This window comes from Terrapene carolina, unplaced genomic scaffold (genome assembly GCF_002925995.2).
Source record: "Terrapene carolina triunguis isolate 2854851 unplaced genomic scaffold, T_m_triunguis-2.0 Scaffold66, whole genome shotgun sequence".
Taxonomy (NCBI): Eukaryota; Metazoa; Chordata; order Testudines; family Emydidae; genus Terrapene; species Terrapene triunguis.
Window position 1 is genome coordinate 21,871,096 of NW_020664417.1, and position 21,161 is coordinate 21,892,256.

The following is a 21,161-nucleotide window of genomic DNA, read 5'->3' on the forward strand; positions in this document are numbered from 1 at the left end:
TGTCACCCCTAATTCCTTGCAAACTCCAAGGCATGTCAGGAGATACCTCGTCTGCATCAGAAAGAAAGGAAATTTCAGCTGCATTTTGCCAAAATATATTCTAAGTAAAGTTACTGCATAACCAATTTTGTCTTAATCAGTATTATCAGTTATCCCTAGTTATTTTCCCCTCATTTGAGTCATACACCAGTGGCTCATTAACCCAGCCCTATCCCCTCACTTGTACTGACATATCCATTGGTTCTTACAGCAATTTTCATAAGAATCTGCTTTCCTATAGTGCACAACCTGTAGACAGCTTGTGGCCCCTCAAGCTGTTTTTTCTAGCATGCTGGTGGCCCCTCAATGTGGTTGGTTTGGACAAAATGGAGACATAAAACATCAGTGTACAGAAGACAATACAGAGCATATCCCCTCACTAAGCAGTCCATCCCTATTCAGCAACACAATTAATTAAGCATGTGCTTAAGTTCCATATTCAGCAAAGCACTTAAGTACATGCTTAATTAATTGTTTTGCTGAATATTATTATATTGCAGCTGAAAAGTATTTTGAAATACTTGTCAAAGCTCTAGTAGAAACTTCTCTTTCTGAACAAGCAGCAAGTATTAAACATGCATTCTGGAGTCCATTACCTGTTTGAGTTCTATAATCATCACATGTATTTCCTACTCTGCCTCTGATTATATCTGCTGAGGAACATTCTTTTTCCACAATTCCATGATTATACCTGTGGGAAAAACCATAGTCAAACTAAAGTGACTAAGGATCATCTGAGCAGGTTTGGTGTTTTGTTTTATTGAGCATTTACTCAAGCCATTAATAAATAGATAGGAAAATTACAATTGGCCACTTTGCAAGGCAGCCAATATTCTAAAGGTGGTTGCTTGTGTAAAACATCAGATATCCTGCAATTCACTGTCTTTCATGAAGATGGAACTAATATGCATAATTGTTTACATACTGGTCCCACCTATCTCCACCCCTGTTGTGAAATCATAAATCCACTGGTGATCTGGTAAATTGAATTGGGATTAACAAAAAAGAAAACTGCATGCTCTGGGAGCCTAGCCAACTATGGAGGTGGTGTAAGATTTAGGGAGCCCATGGGAAACAAAATGAGAGGTCTCTGGAGAGATGTTAGAATAGAGCCAGGATCAGATCAAGGCTGAGCCTAATGTCATGAGGTGAGGGAATGTCAAATTCTGTTGTGCCATTGCCTTTGTACTCCTTGTTGGTACTGCCAAGCACGCTCAATAATTACCAAAGTCAATATTGTATATGCAGTTTTTTGTGTCATACATATGTGAGTAGAGATGTTCCAGTCTCCCATTTCTTTGGGGTAATTTGACTGAATGCCATACAATGACTCAAATGCCATGTTGCATATTGTCACCCAAAGCAATTAATTATAATGCGATTACCAGAAATTAGAACAACAGTAAATAACTGACATTTGTAAGGCTGCCACTCACCAACCTACAGACTTATGGGTTCAGCTGAACCAGTTCTGTTCGTGAATATCAGAACTATTGAACAGAATTTTTGGAAAATGTACTTGGAAGGAAAATTAGACTTCTGAGAGCCTAGGCCAGTTTACACTAGAGAATTTTGGTGTTTACAGTACTGTGTGAACACCTGGAAGGCTTGCAAAATACATTGGACCAGACTCTTCAATCTACTGCAGTCACTTTGCACTGTCTCAAAATGGCCCTATTCTAGCCAGAGCTGGCCCGTGGAGAAGGCACCTTCTGGAGGGGGACTCTCTGCTAGCGCAGAGGTGGCAAAGTTGCCTCCTGACCCAGACAACCCTTCACCCTGATGTATAGGTAAGGAGCTGTGAGGGGCGTGGCAGATCAGAGCTTGTTTATGCCTGATCAGCCATTGGTATAAGGTCACTTGGAGACTATATGCTGATGGTGTATGTCAGACATGCTCCTCAGCAGCTCTAACTGGTGGCTAGTTACATAGGTTCAGGAAACTGCAGCTGTCTCCCTGATGACCTCCAACATACCCAAGCTCAGGGGTGCTGGAACAATTTTTATAGTGGGAATGCTGAGAGCCAAACTATAAACCCTGTATATAGTGGAATCCACTTCAAGCCAGGGTGTGTAGAAGCACCCCTAGTTCCAGCATCTAGGCTCAATCTCTTCTTGTGCACAGCTCAGAATCCAACCTACTGTATCTATGTATGAAAGAGCTCTAAACATTTCACAAGCATTACAAGAACTGTTACAATTTCATAAGCTCCAGGCCTTAACTTTTTCACTGCTAATGTAGACAAAAAGGACAGGCAATGGACGTGGACCTGCACCTACTAATTTGGTCCTCCCAGAACAGTCCCACAATGCTCCTCTATGCCCCTCAGCAACCACTTAGACAAAAATCTAAGCTGTGCTCTGGGGCAACTCTCCATAAAATCCCATACCATCCAGAATGCCCTGTACTCACCTTAGGCCACAGTAGCTTATCAGAATCACTTTTGTGAGACTGCTGTGTTTTGGGCCATGTTACTTGCCCCTGTTGAATCCAAAGTTCTCTTGGGGACCTGGAGCAATTAAGAGATCCAGAATGAACTGAACTCCACCAACCAGGATGGCATGGTAGATAGCAAGGAATCCCAGGAGCAGGCTGAACTCTGTATCAATCACAGCCCCTAATCAAGCAGGGACAAGATCAAGAGTCTTAAAATGAGATGTATTAAGTCTTGGCACAATAACTAGAGTTCTCGGTCAATAAGGCATTCCTACCGCTTCTTTAATGAGCTAGAACATATTCTCAGCCTCAAAACGTTGACTTTGGGCAGCAAAGATGCCCCCAATAGCAAAGGCACAGTTTGACTTTTATATATCAGGTGGCAGCTCCAGTCAGGCCAATGCTTAGGGGGGCAAATTCCTCTCCTGCCTGAGATTTGCAGTTTGGGGGGGGGGAAGCGCCCCCTCTAAAAAAAGACATCCATGCCCAATAGCATGTCTGTGAGGGAGCAGAAGGGTAAGTCTCTGCCATTTCCTATATTTTTGGGAAGCTAGATTATTCACCTGCTATTCCAAAATATCCTTCTGCTTCCACAGAATCTTGCACATTCTTTCTCCAGGCCTGTCAATCTAGTAGCCTTCATAAATGCTACATTCCTACAAAAGATTTTGAGAAAAAATGTTTCTGGTGGACTCTGGTTCTAACTTGTATTTTCTTGGGTTCCCAGCTCTCTGATGGGCCAGTGAGGTGTTCTGTGACTTCCTTTTAGCCAATGGTCTGTATCAGATAGAGATGTACTGCACTTCAGACGATTGGATAGACAGATGCCAAGGGAAACCACAATAAGAAATCAGGGCACTCCAAAAGAACAAGATAAATCAGGGATTAGTAGAGCACAAATTCTTTTCTTTAAATCTAGTCCTATAAAGTATCCTGGAGTAACACTTTTTCATCGAATGGAGGAGAGTGAGTGCAAATATAGTACAGCTTTAGATAACCAAAGGTCTTGGTGGGCACTAGAAATCTTTACATAATAAAGGGGTTCAGATAGTTGGGGTGCTGGTCTGGCTCAAAAGGACACAGCATGATTTCAGCTACAGCTTCACTCTCTTGTGTCTTCTAGGCCAGATAGCTAGTGGTCCTTGCACATCAAATCCTCATTTAGCTTAATCCCCATTAGAGTAAGGGACATGATTCCGATCTGGATAACAAGATTTCATATAAGTGAGATGCAGATAAATGATATTGATACCAAATTTTACACTTGCGTAAATCTGGGAGAGGGGAGAAGTATCTACCAAGGATGCTATTTTTCCAAACACAGCTACCATTGTAATATAACAATGGATTTTGTTAGGCAAAAGTTTTAATTAGCACTTTCTTAACTTTTTAATTCCTTCAGATATTCTGGACAATTCCTCTGTCAAATGTAAACACTAAAGAGCTCTCATCATAAAACAAAGCTTGCTGCCTTCTGTATATTTCAATTTCTTTATTTTTTGATGAGCTTGCAAATCAGTAAGCACTTTGTGCTGTTTGCATCCCAACATGAGCAGGTCAGGATGTTTATAAGGGAGCCCCAGTTCCAAAAATTTCAGTTTGTATTTTAATTATTATTATTTCCACTTAGTCATAATGTAAAAATCCAGCCAATTAAAACTTCAATTTCAGTGGATATTGCTTCTATGTTTTAGTAAAATACTGCTAATCAAATTACTATGAGCAATGCTTCTATAAATAAAACCTTAAAAAATGAGGTGAGCAACTTTCTGTTCTAACATGGCCATCTGTCATATGTAAAGACATCACCCCATTAACCTGTCTAATCAACTCCATTCTCCTTTCAAAGTTGGTTAGGCAAGATTATGGGGAGGCCTAGATGTTCTCTTGTTTAAATCTGTTGTAAAACCTACTCCCTTGTGTTCGTTCTGTGCATTTATGCGTGTAAAGGTGAAGTGATTATAAACAGATCACTACTGTAAAATCCATGACCCTGTTATATTACCATATGTGACATTTTCATTTCCTCCTGGCAAAAATGAAATCTGATATTTTCTTTTCGAGGAATCATGACTAATATAGATTGTTATATTGATGACTGCCTTAAAAATACTCCAATTCCTGTTTTGGTTGGTTGGTTGTTTTTTCATTTTTTCCAAGAATGTAAATTTTTTTTTTTTTTTTTTTTTTTTTTGTTTTTTTTCACAAAATTTCTTTTTTTGTATATTTTTTTTTTTTTTTTTCAGTGTGATGGGTTGGATCACAGAAACCGTCTTGGAAGCTGCCACCCGATGTGCCAAGACTACTTCTGCCCCTGCCAGCTTGGGACCCCAGCACCCTGTCTTGATGAGCCAGACACGCCCGTCTGCTCCAACAAAGACCCAGGGTCTGAATTACTTGCCCCAAAGCTGCAGGCTTGACTGAAAGCAGCTTACAGAAGTGTTCCTGTCTTTAACACTCAGATGCCCAACTGCCAATGGGGTCTAAACCCAAATAAATCTGTTTTACCCTGTATAAAGCTTATACAAGGTAAACTCATAAATTGTTTGCCCTCTATAGCACTGATAGACAGAGATGCACAGGTGTTTGCCTCCCCCAGGTATTAATATATACACTGTGTTAATAAGTAAAAAGTGATTTTATTAAATACAGAAAGTAGGATTTAAGTGGTTCCAAGTAGTAACCGGCAGAACAAAGTAAGTCACCAAGCAAAATAAAATAAAACACGCAAATCTATGTCTAATCAAACTGAATACAGATAAGATCCTCACCAGTTCCAGAATGCTCCCTTTTACAGACTAATCTCCTTTTAGCCTGCGTCCAGCAATCACTCACACTCCTTGCAGTCGCTGTCCTTTGTTCCAGGTTCTTTCAGGTATCCTGGGGGATGGAGAGGCTCTCTCTTTAGCCAGCTGAAGACAAAATGCAGGGGTCTCCACTGGGCTTAAATAGACTATCTTGTGGTGGAGACCCCCTCCTCTTTCCTATGCAAAGCCCAGCTCCAAGATGGAGTTTTGGAGTCACCTGGGCAAGTCACATGTCCATGCATGACTCACAGTTTCTTATCAGGTAGCAGCCATGGGTCACATGCTACCTTGAACGTCCTCAAGTAGACTTCTTATGTGGATTGGAGCATTCCAAGATTCATTGTCCTTTAAGTGTTTCTTGATTAGGTACTTAACTTCAACATTCCTTTCTCCAGGAACTGACCAAATGCTCTACTACGGTTATTTAGAAATCAAGCCAGTACACAGACAATATTCATAACTTCGAATACAAAAATGATACATGCATACAAATAGGATTAATAGATTCAGTAGATCATAACCTTTACAGAGATATGTTACATGGCATATGTAGCATAAAACACATTCTAAGCATATTTCCATAAAGCCTTATGGGAGGTACCGTCACAGGTGGTTCTACATGTTATAACACCACCTGCAGGCATGCTACCGCAGACCTGGTTATTGCAGGGGGATCTCCAAAGAGAACCCAAGGTGCTGTAAGAACTGGTGTTGACAGGAAGATAGCTGCGTTTAAATTTTGAAGTGAAGTGTTGAACTCATCATCTCCCTCCCAACCCCCAGCAATTCCAGATACCTGCCTCTGATCTTTCCACTGTCCCTCCTTACAATCTAGTTTTTACCCAAAGACAATAAGGTCAAAAATTAGCCCTGCTGTAAGTAAACATAATTCCACTGAAGTTGCATCAGTTTACAGTGGTCTGATGCCTTCAACAAGGAGTCTGCTATGTGGGTTCCAGTAACAAAAGATCTGGAGCTTAGCGTGATCCAAAGGGTAAAATAAAGGCAATTTCTAGCTTATTGAATTGTGTTATTAGCAAAAGAGATTTACATACAATTGCTAATATAAAATGTAAATTCATTACCAAATCAAGGAAAAACCTAAGGATCATGGCATACCAGAAGAATCATAAGAAGAATATTAGTATGATATGGCAGTACTGTACTGTACTTTAGCACAACATTTATAGAACTCTGATACATTATTATGCACAGAATCTTGCAATTCCAATGGTCCCATTTATATAAAAAAGATGCACTAATGAAGGGCTAGATCCTGAAAATGCTTTGACTTGGTGGATGCGCACCTGTACAGATCATTTTAATAGAACCTACATGAAAATGTCAGAAGCATTTTGTTCGGATTACATTTTCAGCATGGTGGAAACTGTCTATCCTTTTAACAAAAGATGTAGTCAAACAAAAAATTTTAACAGATTTTATAATTTAGCTGCACATACATTTGCTGATCAATTTTTAAATACTGAAGATGGGACTCTTGCCTAAGTAAGGAAGGAGTAAAAACAGAGTAAGGACTTTGGGTTTTGGCCCTTAGAAAATAACTGTACATTCCATTGCTCCATAAATATACCTGTGCTATTAGAGGTCTTGAAGCCCAAAGTTAATAATGATTCCGGGAACAATTTCCAGTGTTAGATACTCTGTTAGTGCAATGTTATACCCCTGGTTCTGTTATTTGAGAATGAACTCTCATTGAGGAAATAACCCTTTGTGCCTTCACTTAGCAAATGCATTTAACTAGTTCCATTGGCAAAAGATACTGTGTGCCATTACTGACCACTGAGAAAAAAATATTATCCTTTATACAGCACTTTATTTTGAAATATTTATTCCTAAATGAAAAAAGCAATTACTGTCATTGAAATGTGTTAATGTTAATTTTGGTGACTAATCTATTCCTTTCCAGTGTTTACATTATAGCTGAACAGAACAATCTGCAATTAGACAAATTGGTATCATCTATACATGCCTCTTTAAAAATGAAAAAGGGGGGGGGCAACCCATGCCACATTTCCTCCTCTCAGTTTGAAGGGGGTGAAGGAGGATAAGTATAAAAAGTGTCAGATTTTTTTTGTGCCAAACGATGTATGTTGGAAACCATTCCCATGTAGTGATGGAGTAAATAATAAATGCTACTGCAGAGCTATTTAAAATGTGATTCTACTGTCAAAAGTATTGGGGGGCTTAGCGATTTCCATATCAAATTTGCTGAGTTTGTAGTAAAAACATCTTTTTACTAACTGCCAACCCCACAAATTCACCTTGGGCTCAGACAGTCAAGATGGGTTCTTTTAATCTTGTGCATCGTTACCAGTAATAAAGCATCATGAGGCAAAATTGTACCCTTAGCTCCACCTGGGCAGGCCATTAGGAAAAACAAACAAATACCCCCTCCCTGGTTCTTAGCTTGTAAAGTCAACACATATGATATGAAATCAGTGAGAAATAATAAACAGGTGCATTACAGTACCATTTTCATAGTCATCCTTTGGAGTAATATGAGGCTTTAAGGAAAATGTAGAACATAACTTTCACAGAAGTAAGAGAGCTCTCTTAAAGAGGTATGTGATCAGCAAAACCTGTTCTGGTCAGCGCAATGGTAGTCTTACAGAGGAAAATCAAACACTGTATTTCCTTCAGTGAAATCTCTAGATAAAATACATAAATGTTAATTATTTGGTCAAAACAAAAGCAAAATCCTGCAACCATTTTTTTTAAAGTGTGGGTTGGGGGTAACATTTCCAGGGGAAAATACTGTACATTAAAAAAAAAAAAAAAAAACTTCTAGGAACAAAAAAAGAGAAATCTGCATATTAGCAGGCACAGAAGTAGAATTTATAATTGGTACAAGATTTTCCACAACTGGAACCAAGCATGCCCACCCCCCGTTTAATTTGCATATCAATGAACAAGTTGAAAGTAACAATTAAGAGACACCATGTACCCATTCCCTGTGGAGCACTATTTAAAACACTTTTTTTTCCAAGTACAATTAAAAATCAGAGTAAGAACATGCAAGGAGACAATGCATTGCAATTAAAGCGATAAACATTGTGCCAGCACATACCAAAACACTTCTACTCCAGCAACAAAGCAGAAACGGAATGAGTATTTAAATTGACTGTATTTAGAACAATGCCAGAACATTGTGTGGAGTTCCAAATACATAATGTGTAGCTCAACTTTATTTTAGAATTGATTATAAACAAAAAGTATTTTTCCAGCATAATTGGGAATGCTGTTTTCTTTAGCAAAATTGGCATAAATCCATGTCTTAGTCCCCCATTACCAAGTGCCTGAGCACCTCACAATCTTTAACATATTTATCCTCATCTCACCCAGTGAGGTAGGGAAATGCTATGGGGACTGAAGCACAGAGAGGTTAACTGGCTTGCCTGTGGTCATATAGGAAGTCGGGAGCAGAGTAGTGATTTGAACTGAGGCCTTTAAAATCCTAAACTACTGCCCTAACCACCTAAGAATCCTTCCTCTCAATCTCTCAAAGATATGTATATGTATGTGTGTGCTGTAACTATTGCATACCGATAAGATATAGAGTTGTTGATCCTACAACTGCTTCAGTGAGGTGGACACCTACACCACTTCAGAGCCCTACTGTAGGGTGACCAGGTGTCCAGTTTTTTATCAGAACACCCGGTCGAAAAGGGACCCTAGCGACTCCAGTCAGCACCGCCGACCGGACTGTTAGAAGTCCAGTTGGCAGTGCTGTGGAGCCAAGGCAGGCTAGACCCTATTTGTTCTGGGGCGCCGTGCTGTGACCCGGAAGCGGCCAGCAAGTCCAGCTCCTAGGTGGCGGGGCCATAGGGCTCCACACGCTGCCCCTGCCCTGAGCACTGGCTCTGCACTCCCATTGGCCAGTTCCCGGCCAATGGGTGCTGGGGGGGGGCAGTGTCTATGGGTGAGAACAGCGAGCACTGCTGAGCAACCTTCCACGTCCCGTCCCCCACCGCCGCCTAGGAGCTGAACCTGCTGGCCGCTTCCAGGGTGCAGCACTGTGCCCCAGGTCAGGCAGGCAGCCTGCCTTAGCTCTGCTGCGCTGCTGACTGGGAGCCACCCAATGTAAGTCTGTGCCCTGAGCCCCAGCCCAGAGTCCCCCCCAAATGTGGAGCCCCCTCCTGTACCCCAAACCCCTCATCCTTGGGCCCACCCCAGAACCCGCACCTGCAGCCCAAAGCCCATACTCCCTCCTACACCCCAGCCCCCCAAACCTGGAGCCCCTGCCTGCACCCCCAGCCCAGAGCCCTCACTCCCCCTGAACCTCAACCCTCAGCCTCATTCCCCAGCCTGGAGCCACCTCCTGCACCCCAAACCGCTCATCCCCAGCCCCATCCAAGAGCCCTCACCCCCTCCTGCACCCCAACCCCCTGCCTCAACCCACAGCCCCCTCCCGCACTCCAAATCCCTCAGCCCTACCCCCAAGCCTGGAGCCCCTCCTGTACCACAAACCCCTCATCCCTGGCCCCACCCCAGAGCCAGCACACCCAGCACAGAGCCCTCATCCTCCCACACCCAAACTCCCTGCCCCAGCCCGGAGCCCCTTCCCACACCCTGAACCCCTCATTTCTGGCCCGACCCCAGAGCCTTCACCCTCTGCTGCACCCCGCCCCAGCCCAGTGAAAGTGAGTGAGGGTGGGGGAAAGCGAGCCACCGAGGGAGGGGGAATGTAGTGAGCAGGGGGCTCAGGGAAGGGGTGGGGCTAAATGTTCGGTTTTGTGCCAATAGAAAGTTGGCAACCCTACCCTACTGTTGTAAGTGGGACTCCAACTGGATGTAGAGAGTAAGCTCATTTAAAGGCAGTTGCAAGATCAATGTCTTACACTTGACGCTCAATAAAGTTGTGGAGTTTAAGGCCAGAAGGGACCGTTATATCATCTAGTCTGACCTCCAGTATATCATGGGCTACTAACACCACCTACACACTAAACCCAACAACTGAAATTAAACCAAAGTATTACAACACACAGGAGACTAGACTATTCTATGCCATAGGCAAAGAATAGAAGGGACTGAATTGCACCTGTGCCTGAGGCCTCTGCAATAGCAGGGAAATGACTAAGTGAGATATACACAGATATTACTGGCAAGTGACCTGCAACTGATCGCTGCAGACTCATGCCCAAGTATCTTTGGAAACTCTATAAAAAAGGAGATGTGAAAACATGTGTTCTGTATCACAAACATATTTGCTCCATTGGAAGATTCCTGTTTAAGTAGTTGAATCATATAAGCAAAATACTTAAAATGAAACCACATAGAACACTTATACAGCTCTTGGGATGTGAAATATTCACGTAGGTTAGCACTGTAGAGAGGATGTATTTCATTGATGGGATTTAGGAGTCATGTTTATTAATATTGTGCATCTCTAAGCCTGATGGATTAAAAATCATCATATATGACTAGTTAAGAAACACTGCATTTGGAATCGGTATGAACAGTACAGGGAACGTTGGATAAAAGGAGTCCTGACATAGCAGTGCACTTAAACACCAAGTATTGGTTCACATTCTATTAGTATTCTATCACTGCAGAATTCAAAGGCATTTTTTTTTTAGCGGTGACTCATGCAGGAAGTAATAAACTATACCTCCAAACAAGGAGATGTGAAGATTCTGATGTACTTGAGAGAGATTCCCAGAGCAGCCCAAGGAGCTAAGAGAGAACTTCACCAGAGGAAAGAAAAGAAGGTTTTCTATATCAAAATTCAGACTACAGTAAATTCTCATAGTCAACTAAATAAATGAGGGTTTGGAATGAAGACTATGATGACAGAACCTTAAATAGTCTATGGCAGTGACAGAAGGATCCTTTATAATGATCTCAAATTACTTGTGGGGCTTTCCTGAACATTTATTTTTTGATGGTTGTAGTTATATCTGAGATGTTGCTTTCCATCTAGATCAGTGTTTCTCAACGACCGGTCCGTGAACCAGCACCAGTCCCTGAGATATCCCTAGCCCAGTTTTAGAAGGCAGCAAGCTGGTCCCTGGTATCAAAAAGGTTGAGAAATACTTATCTAGATTACAGATGCACAATACCAATACATCTGACTCCTAAATCCTATCAATATTAATACCTGCCACATATAATATTAACACAAGTGAATGTGCCATGTACCCATTCTTTAAAGTACACAGAATGTTGAGTTCTGGAACCCTCTACAGACGTCTTCTGCACTTGAGCTAATTAGATAGCTCAGTGGTTTGAGCATTGGCCTACTAAACCCAGGGTTGTGAGTTCAATTCTTGAGGGGGCCACTTAGGTATCTAGGGCAAAATCAGTATTTGGTCCTGGCAGGGGGCTGGACTTGATGACCTTTCAGGGTCCCTTCTAGTTCTATGAGATAGGTATATCTCCATATATTATTATTTCTGTTGACTCACCCTGGCAGTCAGTCAGACCAGGTGAGTCTCATTCGCACCTTTGTCTGAGGTACTGGGGCTGAATTATCAGACGGGAGGCTTTAGAAACAACCAGATGAGATTTATATTCAACTGTTCTTAAGGTCAGAATAAAGGGAAACCAGAGGAAGTTGTATGTGTTTATGCATATATACATGTGTTGTGTTGATAGGGACCCTGACCTGTTCACATTAGTAAGAAATATCTTACTATTTTTCAGTGAATAAGCAAAATACAAACAGACAGAAAGGAAGGCCCATCATTGCAGTTAGGTTTGCATCCAGGGGGCTGAAAAGTATATGTTAAACAAACCAGGGTTTCTACTGGTTAATGTGCTAACCAGAAAACCTTAGAAAAGGTTCTTGTATATTTATACACCACTCTAGCTCAGGTTCTGCAAGCACTTCCATTAAGAACCTTATTTTCACAGATTCATATCTTGTCTATAATTAAAATTTCACCATGGACTGAAACTTATTAGACAAGGTTTCTGAACAATGTTACTTTATTTTAAAAAAGCAACATTTAACTGCTGTAGCAGGAATGAACTTCAGAGGTTAGGGAGTCAACACAAACTATGGGAACGGAGGATTTCTATGCAAGAATGAGACTTTGAGAACGAATAATACTAGGCCCAAGAAGAGATCAGGGTATGGAGAAAAGGAGTCAGATACTGTACTGTAGAGAGATGTTGGCAAATTATCAGGGGAAGAAGGTTAAATTTGAAAGAACTATGTTTAAAAAAGAATTCCAACCATTTTATTCAGGCTGGAAGTCCAAAAAGACAAGAATGACCAACTGTGGAAGAGTATTTGAAAAGAAAACACCTGCTGATTAAATGCTGTACACAAGAGCAATATTGTGTCCTTGAGAGCTGTGTAGAAAGGGCCTTCCCTGTGCTTACCCACCTGTGCTGTGCAGGGAGGGGCCACCTTCCTGATAACCTACAGAAGATTCTCTGGCCAGAGACTGAGTGGCTCTGGGTTGGGAGTAGGTAAGTCTGGGGTATGTGTGTTATGCTCTCACCTGCCCCAGGAAAATTACTAGAAACGGTTAGCACAGAATCCCAAGGATCCCAACTATCAGGGTCAAAGTGCCTGGGGAAGATCTGTAGAGCAATTTCACTGGAAGAGTAGTGCCAGAAAACTGGAGGGGGAGATGCCCCAGAACCAGTGTGGAGGCAGAGAGCTTACTTCCTGCAGATCTCCAAAGGCCTGCACAGACCTTGGTGGAATGGTTTCTGGAGGAGACACCTGAGCTCCTTCCACAGTGGGGATGGCAAACTTCACTATCATGGAGGGCAACTCATTAAGAGTGTCCCCCAGCATTCCTCCTTTCCCTTAGGGGAGGAGATGCTCTGGATCTTTGTTGTTACCATGGGCACTTTTTTCCACCCAGCCAGCTGATTGCAGCTAGTTTCCTAATGAAAGTGACTTTATTTATGACACTTGCAATAGAGCACCCTATAGACAGAGATCATAAACCTTACTTTAATAATGGTTTAACAATGAGCAGTAATGCTTAGAGATGTCTCTGATTGTTCTATTTGCTACTTAGGGCATGTCTACACTACAGCCTTAAGTTGACCTGTTAGGTTGACTTACAGCCACTGCAGTTGCTTCCACTGACTGAAGAGGGACAGCGTGGGGGCTGAGAGCCAGGGCTCTCCACTCAGTGCAATTCTCGTCGGGAGCCTATCTGTTCCCCGGGCTCTCAGCTCCCAGCTGGCAGTGGGGGCACAGCCGCCCAGGCTTCTCAGCTCCCTGAGCGGATCCTGCGGGCCACAGCCTGGCTGGGAGTGGGGAGCCGGGGACAGCCAGGTTCTAGCTGCCAAGCTTGCTTATCAATTTTACGGCTCCAGCTTGGCTGATGTAAGTAATGCAGTGTCTACACAGATGATGAGTCACTCTAACTACATAGCCCTATGCCTCTTGTGGAGGTGGAGCTATGATGTTGGTGTAGTAGGGCAGTTACATTGGTGGGAGCAAGGCTGAGTGTGTTCACTGACATAATTAGTTCGACATAAACTGCCTTACATTGACCCAACTGTGTAGTGTAGATCAGGCCTTGGTCATGGTTAGAAGGGCTTTTTACGGTTTTGAAATACCAAACTGTCTGGATGAGCAAAGAGGATGCAGTTTTCTTCAGCTTATTCTTACCTCTTACCCTCCTCCACATATTTGTTATGTCTGTGGAATGCAGAATCAGCTCACAGGAAACTGAACAAGGATCCATGAGCAGCACATATAAGAGGCCAGGGGAGGCTAAACCTTCCCCCAAAAAGCCAGCCATGCAGGGGGGAAATGCCGCGGATGTGGTGCAGGTCACCCCTCCAGAGGCGCGCTGGCCAGCCACTGCCTTTGTAGTGCCGGAAGCCAAGCTCCATAGAAGTCGGGGGAATAGGGGGGCACCAGCACCCGGCCCATGGCCCTGCCTGCACCCTACCCTGCCTTTTCCCCCAAGGGCTCCCCCCCACCACTCACTCATCTCTGCCCCCTTCCCCAGGTCTTTCCTCCCCCCACCCGCTATTCGCTCTTCTCCCTGGCCCCCAATCGCTAGCCTAAGACAGGAATAAGGAATGAAGCCGTGCCTCTCCTCCTCCCCCCTCTCTCGTTCCATGAAGGGGGCGGATAGGAGTGATCAGCAGGCGGGGGGGGGGGACCCTCGGGAGGGGGTGGGAAGAGGTGGAGCAAGGGAAGGGCCTTGGGTGAGAGAAGAGGCAGAGCAAGGGTAGGGCCTTGGAGGCAGGGCCACGGCTCAGATGCTGGAGGGTGCCCCCCCCCACTTCTAGGTTGCTTCCAGCACTCACGGGTGAGTCCCCCCAAATGGAGGACTCGCACCGCCTATGCAAGCACCTGAAACTATGTGAGAACTGTGTGATGCCCTAAAGCAGACAGCAATACAGCAGATATCAGGTATTTCCTAGAAATGGACAATTATTTTGGGGGGAAGGGGATACTAACAAAAAAAACCCACAACAACCAAACAAGACCCTGTGAGCTCTGCTTACCAAAAAGAACTCTTAGGGTCTGATGCTGTGCTGCTTGCATCTTGTGCAGCTATTTACGCTTGTGCAAAGTGGGAATAAAAAGCTAACCAAGGTGCAAAGCAGTAGAGAATCAGGCCCTTTAATTTAAAAAGGTTCTCCATGGGTTTCGACTGGGGAGAATCAAAGAAGCAGAGTTCACCTGTAGTACTTTTATAGTACCATTTTGCTTGAAAGACTAATATAGTAGCTCATGGGGCTAGGTGCATTGCCACCTACTAACTCAATTTCAGCCGGAGGAACTGTGGATACCAATTGCTTATGTTTCCAAAACACTAGGCCTCAACTCCAGTAACACTTGAACTATAGTAATAGAATCACTTTAAAGTAACTCCTGCTAACTGTTTAAATACATTTTGTCTGGCCAACGCAAGCCAAGTATAACTGTTTTAAAATAATTGTAATTAAACCTGCCAACCTGTGGCCCCAAGAAGCCATTCCAGAATCAGAGCATTGTTAGGATGTAGGGTTATCCTGGCCACATTCTCTTTCCCAAGGAATTTTCCTTGCACTTGATGCTGAGAGGGGAGTGTCACTGAGCTGCTTTGCTGGATCTGTCACTTGGGGACACTCATTATACAAGGATAATCTTCTTAGGGCCTGATTCACTGGCTTTACAGGTGCTTTGTTCCCTGGAGCGATTAGCAGCATAGCCATAGCAGAGCCAAGAATCAGGACCTAGGTGTTCAGAAGTTGGCTTGAGGGGAGTGAAAGGACTCACTAGAAGATCTTGGAAGAGGAAAGGCAGTATGGCAATATGTAAACAGTCCACTAAAAATGGTCCTGGATTCAAATATGGGCTCTGCCAACTTGTTAATTTCAGTGGCTCTGCTGGTGCATGGGTCCCTCAGGCAGAGTCTGGTGGTGGGTTGGCAAAACCTGGGAACAAACTTAGTTTTACCAAAAAAAAAAAAAAAAGACACCAAGATGTGTGTTCAAAACCAGGACATGCCTAAACATTCAAGAATACACAGACACTCTAGATCTCTAGTATGAGGGGGAGGGCAAAGCACAGCAGGGCAGATGAAATCATTCCAACAAATCACTATTTGCATGCATGGGGCCCTTTAATATTAAGTTATATATTGCTGACCTTGCTTACTCTTCCCTGTGGTGCTGTGTAGGCTGCATAAGTTAAAGCAGAACACAGGACTTACAGCAACTGGATAGCTAACACCTGAGGGCATGAATTTTTATGGATCAGATGAAAGTATAATAAAGAAAAGAAGGGAGAGTTTTTGAATTATAGAAGCCCCATCAATAATAGATTTCCTATGAGTTGACTACTGAAATACTGGCAAGGAGGCAATGTATTCAGTCCTGGATAGGAACATTGAGAATAGTTATGAGGTAAACCTCTTGTATGTAGTGGCTATTATTAAATATCATTTAATTCTATATTGGCTGGTTTCCACTAATGGTTGAGAACTTAGAGTTTAAAGAAGTTTATTAATTAGTGGCATATAAGTATTCATTTCTGCTCCAAGAAAATCCCACTTGTCTATCTGCCTGCAGTTTCTGGTTGACACCTGCAAATGGGATATGTTTCATCTAGGTTCCCATAAAGCTCCCTTTGATGAGCTACTTGCCAATATTAAAATAATTAAATTAAAATAAATTGACTTTCCCAAAAAAAGTTGGGGGGGGGGGAGTAGCAGGCTCTTAGCTGTCAAAGACTGGGTCTACATTGTGGTTGTCCATCCAATTCTTCCTTCCTGCCTTAGGGTTCAACCAGTACTCCTTTGAAATTCTGACTCCTGTCGTGGTCTATACTAAAGACTTATGTTGGTATCTACATCACTCCGGGTGGAAAATCCACACCCCTGAACGGAATATTTATACCAGCCTAACCCCTGGTGTAGTGCTGTCGCTGGGAGGGCTTCTCCCATTGAAGTAGCTTCTGTCTTTCAGGGAGGTGGAGAACCTACACCAACGGAAGAAGCTCTCCTCTTGGCGTAGGTAACCTCTTCACTAAGTCCTACTGTGGTTCAGCTGAACCAGTGTAGCGTAGACAAGCCTATATTAACGATAGTGTGAGGCTGGCAGCATCAGGCTAACTGGGACTTCCATTTCCAGATGGCCTGCTCAGGGCTCCCACTGCCTCTTCATTCCTGTGAGTCACTTGTTTCTCTGCACAGCCCCCTTCTCTAAAAATTGATTCCAATCCCATTTGGGGAAGGAGTTGCAAGGCAGACAGCCTTAAGATATAGGGAGGAGTCTCATCAAGACTTGGATGCTGGCCTCTTACAGATACTGAGCAGGCAGGAGAAAGCAGGAAGTTTTTGATAGGTGAATATAATCTTTGGAACTTGATGCAGAAAGCTGCCAACAGTCTCAGGATGGTGGCCAAGACTGAAATTTATTTTGGCTAGGAGTTGTGCATTGTTCTTTATTTGTGTGAGTGGGAGTTTGATGCTTCCCTAGTGCAGCCTGAGGTAACTTTAATCAGTAACACATGAACAGAAAAGAAAGAACCACTGAGCTGGAGCTCTAGCTAGCTTTTCTGCTGGGAACAAATAAAAAGATCTCTGCTGTATGGCTTCCCAGACACCTTCCTCTTCCCCTCCTCCCCCCTCACCTGGAGGAAGAGTGCAGATTCCCTTGTTGGACACTGGTGCCCTGTCCTTCAGGGGAGAAGAATGAAGATTTCCCTCATTCTAGACTGATCCCTAAAGGAAATGAAGATGAGAGCTCCCTGCCTCTCTCTCTTGTCTGACTACATTCTCTGGCCTTCTGGGTGGGGTGGTGGTGAAATCCACTGACTTTTTTTTTTTTTTTTAGGTGTGTGTGTGATTCCTGGTGGGGGTGGAAATAAGTGGTGAAGCAATAAAAACATGCTGTTGTCCTAATATAGTTAGTAAATGAGAAAGTAAATTACTGAGAAATACAGCTTGAACATCTTTCTCATGGCAGTTGAAACTGTACTTGCTTGCAACAACTGTATTTAACAAGGCTTTCTGTGTCTGTGTGGACTGGGGTAGTGTGGTGCTCATATCCGGGAGCTTGATTTGGGTCTCATTAGGCTAGCATAGATGGAGATTATCTTTTCTGAAACCATGCTATATACTACATACCATGACAACTGGCGATTTAAAAGTCTGGCCTTTATTTGGTGGCCAAAGATCAGTATCAAGTCAATATTGGGTTTTCTTTGTCCTACATTACAGCAACAATAATTTTTATACTATGAAAAAATATGTTGAAGTGTTACCCAGGCTAGGCTAAGGCATAGTATGTGCACCAAGGCTTCAGGGGTCATGTGATCTAATCTTTCATTTTAAAATGTTTCTAGCTGTCATGGTTGTGAAGAAAAGCTTGAAGTATGAACTGAGTGTACTGTATACAGCAGCAGTTGTAGAAAGCCTGATAAAATAGCCTTGGGAGGTGTGAACTGCCCTTTGCATTTCCATGGGTTCTTAACTCTGAAACCTGATGTGCAAGGAGGTCACCACGGCTCCCACCCCCACCAATCTAAATAAAGAATTTGGGGGCCAAGGGGCTGTTTTCATCTGTCACCTGAGGAATGGCAGCAGTGGGGAGCCCCACTGCTGCCATTCCTGACCCCCAAATCTTTTATTTAGGTTGGTGGCATCTGAGTCCACTTTTCTGGGGCAGACCCCAGCTGCATGAAAGACCCCTGCCAGGAATGGCTGTTGTGTGGGTGGCCCCTGCCCAGGGGACAGGGTCCAATATGGGGATGTGCCTAGGGGCCCAGGGAGTCTTAATCTGGCCCCGATAATGTGTTAAACATGAATGTCTTGTCCTGTACAGTCATTACAGATTCACCATAGCTGGTTTCTATCCAACCTCCCTCCCACCTCTGCCAGTCATACGTACCTTGTGTGCCTCTGTCGCCTCCCCCACCCTCCCCCAGGATTTTTGTGATCTTTGCTGTTTTAACAGGGACGCGGGGGCACAGAACTAAGTGGGAGGCAGCTGTGGACTGAGAAATGTTGGAGGAGGGGGTGGGGATCCGAATTAATTCCTGGGCGGGGACCAGGCCAACGTGGGGCTGAGCGATCCAGCGGGGGGAGAATCACCCTAACAAATAGCAGCACTGGCAGCGCCCACGCCGGGGATGCGGGGCAGCCGCAGTGCAAAAATCGAGGCACTTTGAAACCTGGCTCTCTGGATCTGTATTTTACATGGGCGGGGTGACGTGCCCCGGCGGGGCTGGCAGTGCAGTCCACGCGGGCCGCATCCCCAGAGTGCTGGGCTGCAGCCCGCGTCAGCCACGACGCCAGGGGCGATGGGGGCGGGGTAGAAGGGATGGCCCCGGCGCCCACCCGTAAGGAATCACTAGGGTGAGCCCATTCTGTTCCTTACGTTGGACTCCCCCGCCGCCGCGCTATTTGGTTCAGTCCAGGAACTTGAGGAAGCTGATCTTGCCCCCGTTGCCTCTCCACTTCCGCTCTGGTTTCTCGTGAGAGTTCGGTAGGCGGAGTTCTCGCGTGAGACTCATTCTCTCGTATAATCTCGCGTTGCTGGCGGGCTTCGGCCTCTTTGGCTCCCGGGCGGCACCATGGCGGTTGGCAAGAACAAGCGCCTCACCAAGGGCGGCAAGAAAGGCGCAAAGAAAAAAGTGTAAGCGAGGCCGGGCAGGGGCGAGGGGTGCCGGGGGCCCCGCCGGGAGGGCTGCTGGGCTGCGGCCCGGCAGGATGCGCCGGATGCCGGGCGGATTCGGGCGGCCGGCGCAAGGAGCGGTGGTGGCGGTGTTGACATGGCGGCGGCTAGACCCGGGGTTGGAGCGGGGGTTTGTAGAGCGCGCGGGCCCCCGCTGCACGGGACGGGGCGCTGCGGGAGGGGCGGCTTTGGCTCGGCTGTGAATCCCCCTGCCCGAGATGGGGAGCCAGGGCCTGGCCGCACGGAGTCCCCCAGCACCAGGCTGCGGCTCTCGGGGGAAGACGGGAGTTAGGGAGCCGGACTGCCTCTGCCCCACGTGCTGTGCGGAGCTGTGTCTAGTTGCCCCTGCAGCTCGGCTGCCGATTTGCCCCCAGAGCCGCACTGCTAGATACTGTGCGTTGGGTCCTGGTCTCTGACTCTGTCCATGAACGTGCAGGGCCTAGAGGGCTAACTCTGAGCAGCACATTGGGATGGGTCAGTTACTTATCTGTTGGTCCAGTGTCTGTATCACTTATTGGTATTTGCAAACTTATGCTGATAATAAGAAAACAAGTTTGCATTAATTTGGAAATGCATAAATTACAGCAGCCTATGGTATTTGAAGTATGTTGTAACTCTACAACAGTTCTTTGCACATGATAAATATGGAGGAAGTAGACCAAATTTTAGGCCAGTTTTAATCTGAAAAATGAGTGGAAATATTTATTATTTTTATTTATTTATTTATTTATTTATTAAACTAAGGGTCGATCCCTTCTCAAAGAAGGATTGGTACGATGTCAAGGCACCTGCAATGTTTAATATCCGAAACATTGGGAAGACACTCGTCACCAGGACCCAAGGAACCAGTGAGTATCTAATGTGTTGAGGTAACATTTGATATCCGCTAATTTGTCCTGTCTTTTATGACTGTGCAATGCAGTATCCGTTTTAAGCAGTTCCTGCTTAAACTAACGTGATTTGCAATATTATAGGATAATGACTTAAAAAAATGTGGTTTGACCTCATTGTTTGTTGGGTAGCTGTAAGGCTTTTGTCCTCAGTAGACAAAGAATCAAGTTTCACATACAGAGTATGGTTTGGTTCTTGTCTATGCAAGATGAAGTAACTGATCTCTATTGAAAGCTATTGGATAATCTGTGGGACTGAAATGCAAAGGAAGACCCAATAAAGATTAGAGTTCTGGGGTGGAAATTACTTAAAGATATTTAAAAGCATCTGGGGGAAATGACAAAAAATGATCAATATCTTTTATAGGAGAGGAAGATCTGGAAAGCAGTGATGCGGAAAGATCTTGGGAAGGACATAGTGGGCAGATCTCTGTGGGGTTTCATTGTAATAGGGTAGCAAAACCACTGTTTTTGGGGGGCACTGTATGTGCAGAGGCATCACTGAGTAGAGTCGGGGTTCTCAAACTGGGGGTTGGGACCCCTCAGGGGGATCACAAGGTTATTACATGGGGGGTTGCGAGCTGTCAGCCTCCACCCCAAACCTCACTTTCCTTCCAGCATTTATAATGGTGTTAAAAATGTAAAGAAGTGTTTTTAATTTAAAAGGGGGTTACACACACAGGCTTGCTATGTGAAAGGGATCACCAGTACAAAAGTTTGAGAATCGCTGAAGTAGAGGGAGGTGGTTATCTTTCACATGATCAGGTGAGACCACACTTAGAATACTATATTCAGGTAAGGCAGTGGTTCTCAGACTTTTGTATTGGTGACCCCTTTCAAATAGCACGCCTCTGAGTGCGATTTCCCCCCCCCCCCC

General features: G+C 44.4%; 1 protein-coding gene across 1 annotated transcript in view; it reads left to right on the top strand.

Annotated features, from left to right (window-relative positions):
- The first annotated feature begins 19,246 nt into the window (after positions 1-19,246).
- RPS3A (ribosomal protein S3A) overlaps positions 19,247-21,161 on the top strand; it is a 6,140-nt gene continuing 4,225 nt past the window's right edge. Inside the window, exons 1-2 of the mRNA XM_024207586.3 lie at positions 19,247-19,355; positions 20,139-20,242. Coding sequence (XP_024063354.1) covers positions 19,294-19,355; positions 20,139-20,242 — 166 coding nt within the window. The 5' untranslated portion in view covers positions 19,247-19,293. The remainder of the gene's footprint in view (positions 19,356-20,138; positions 20,243-21,161) is intronic.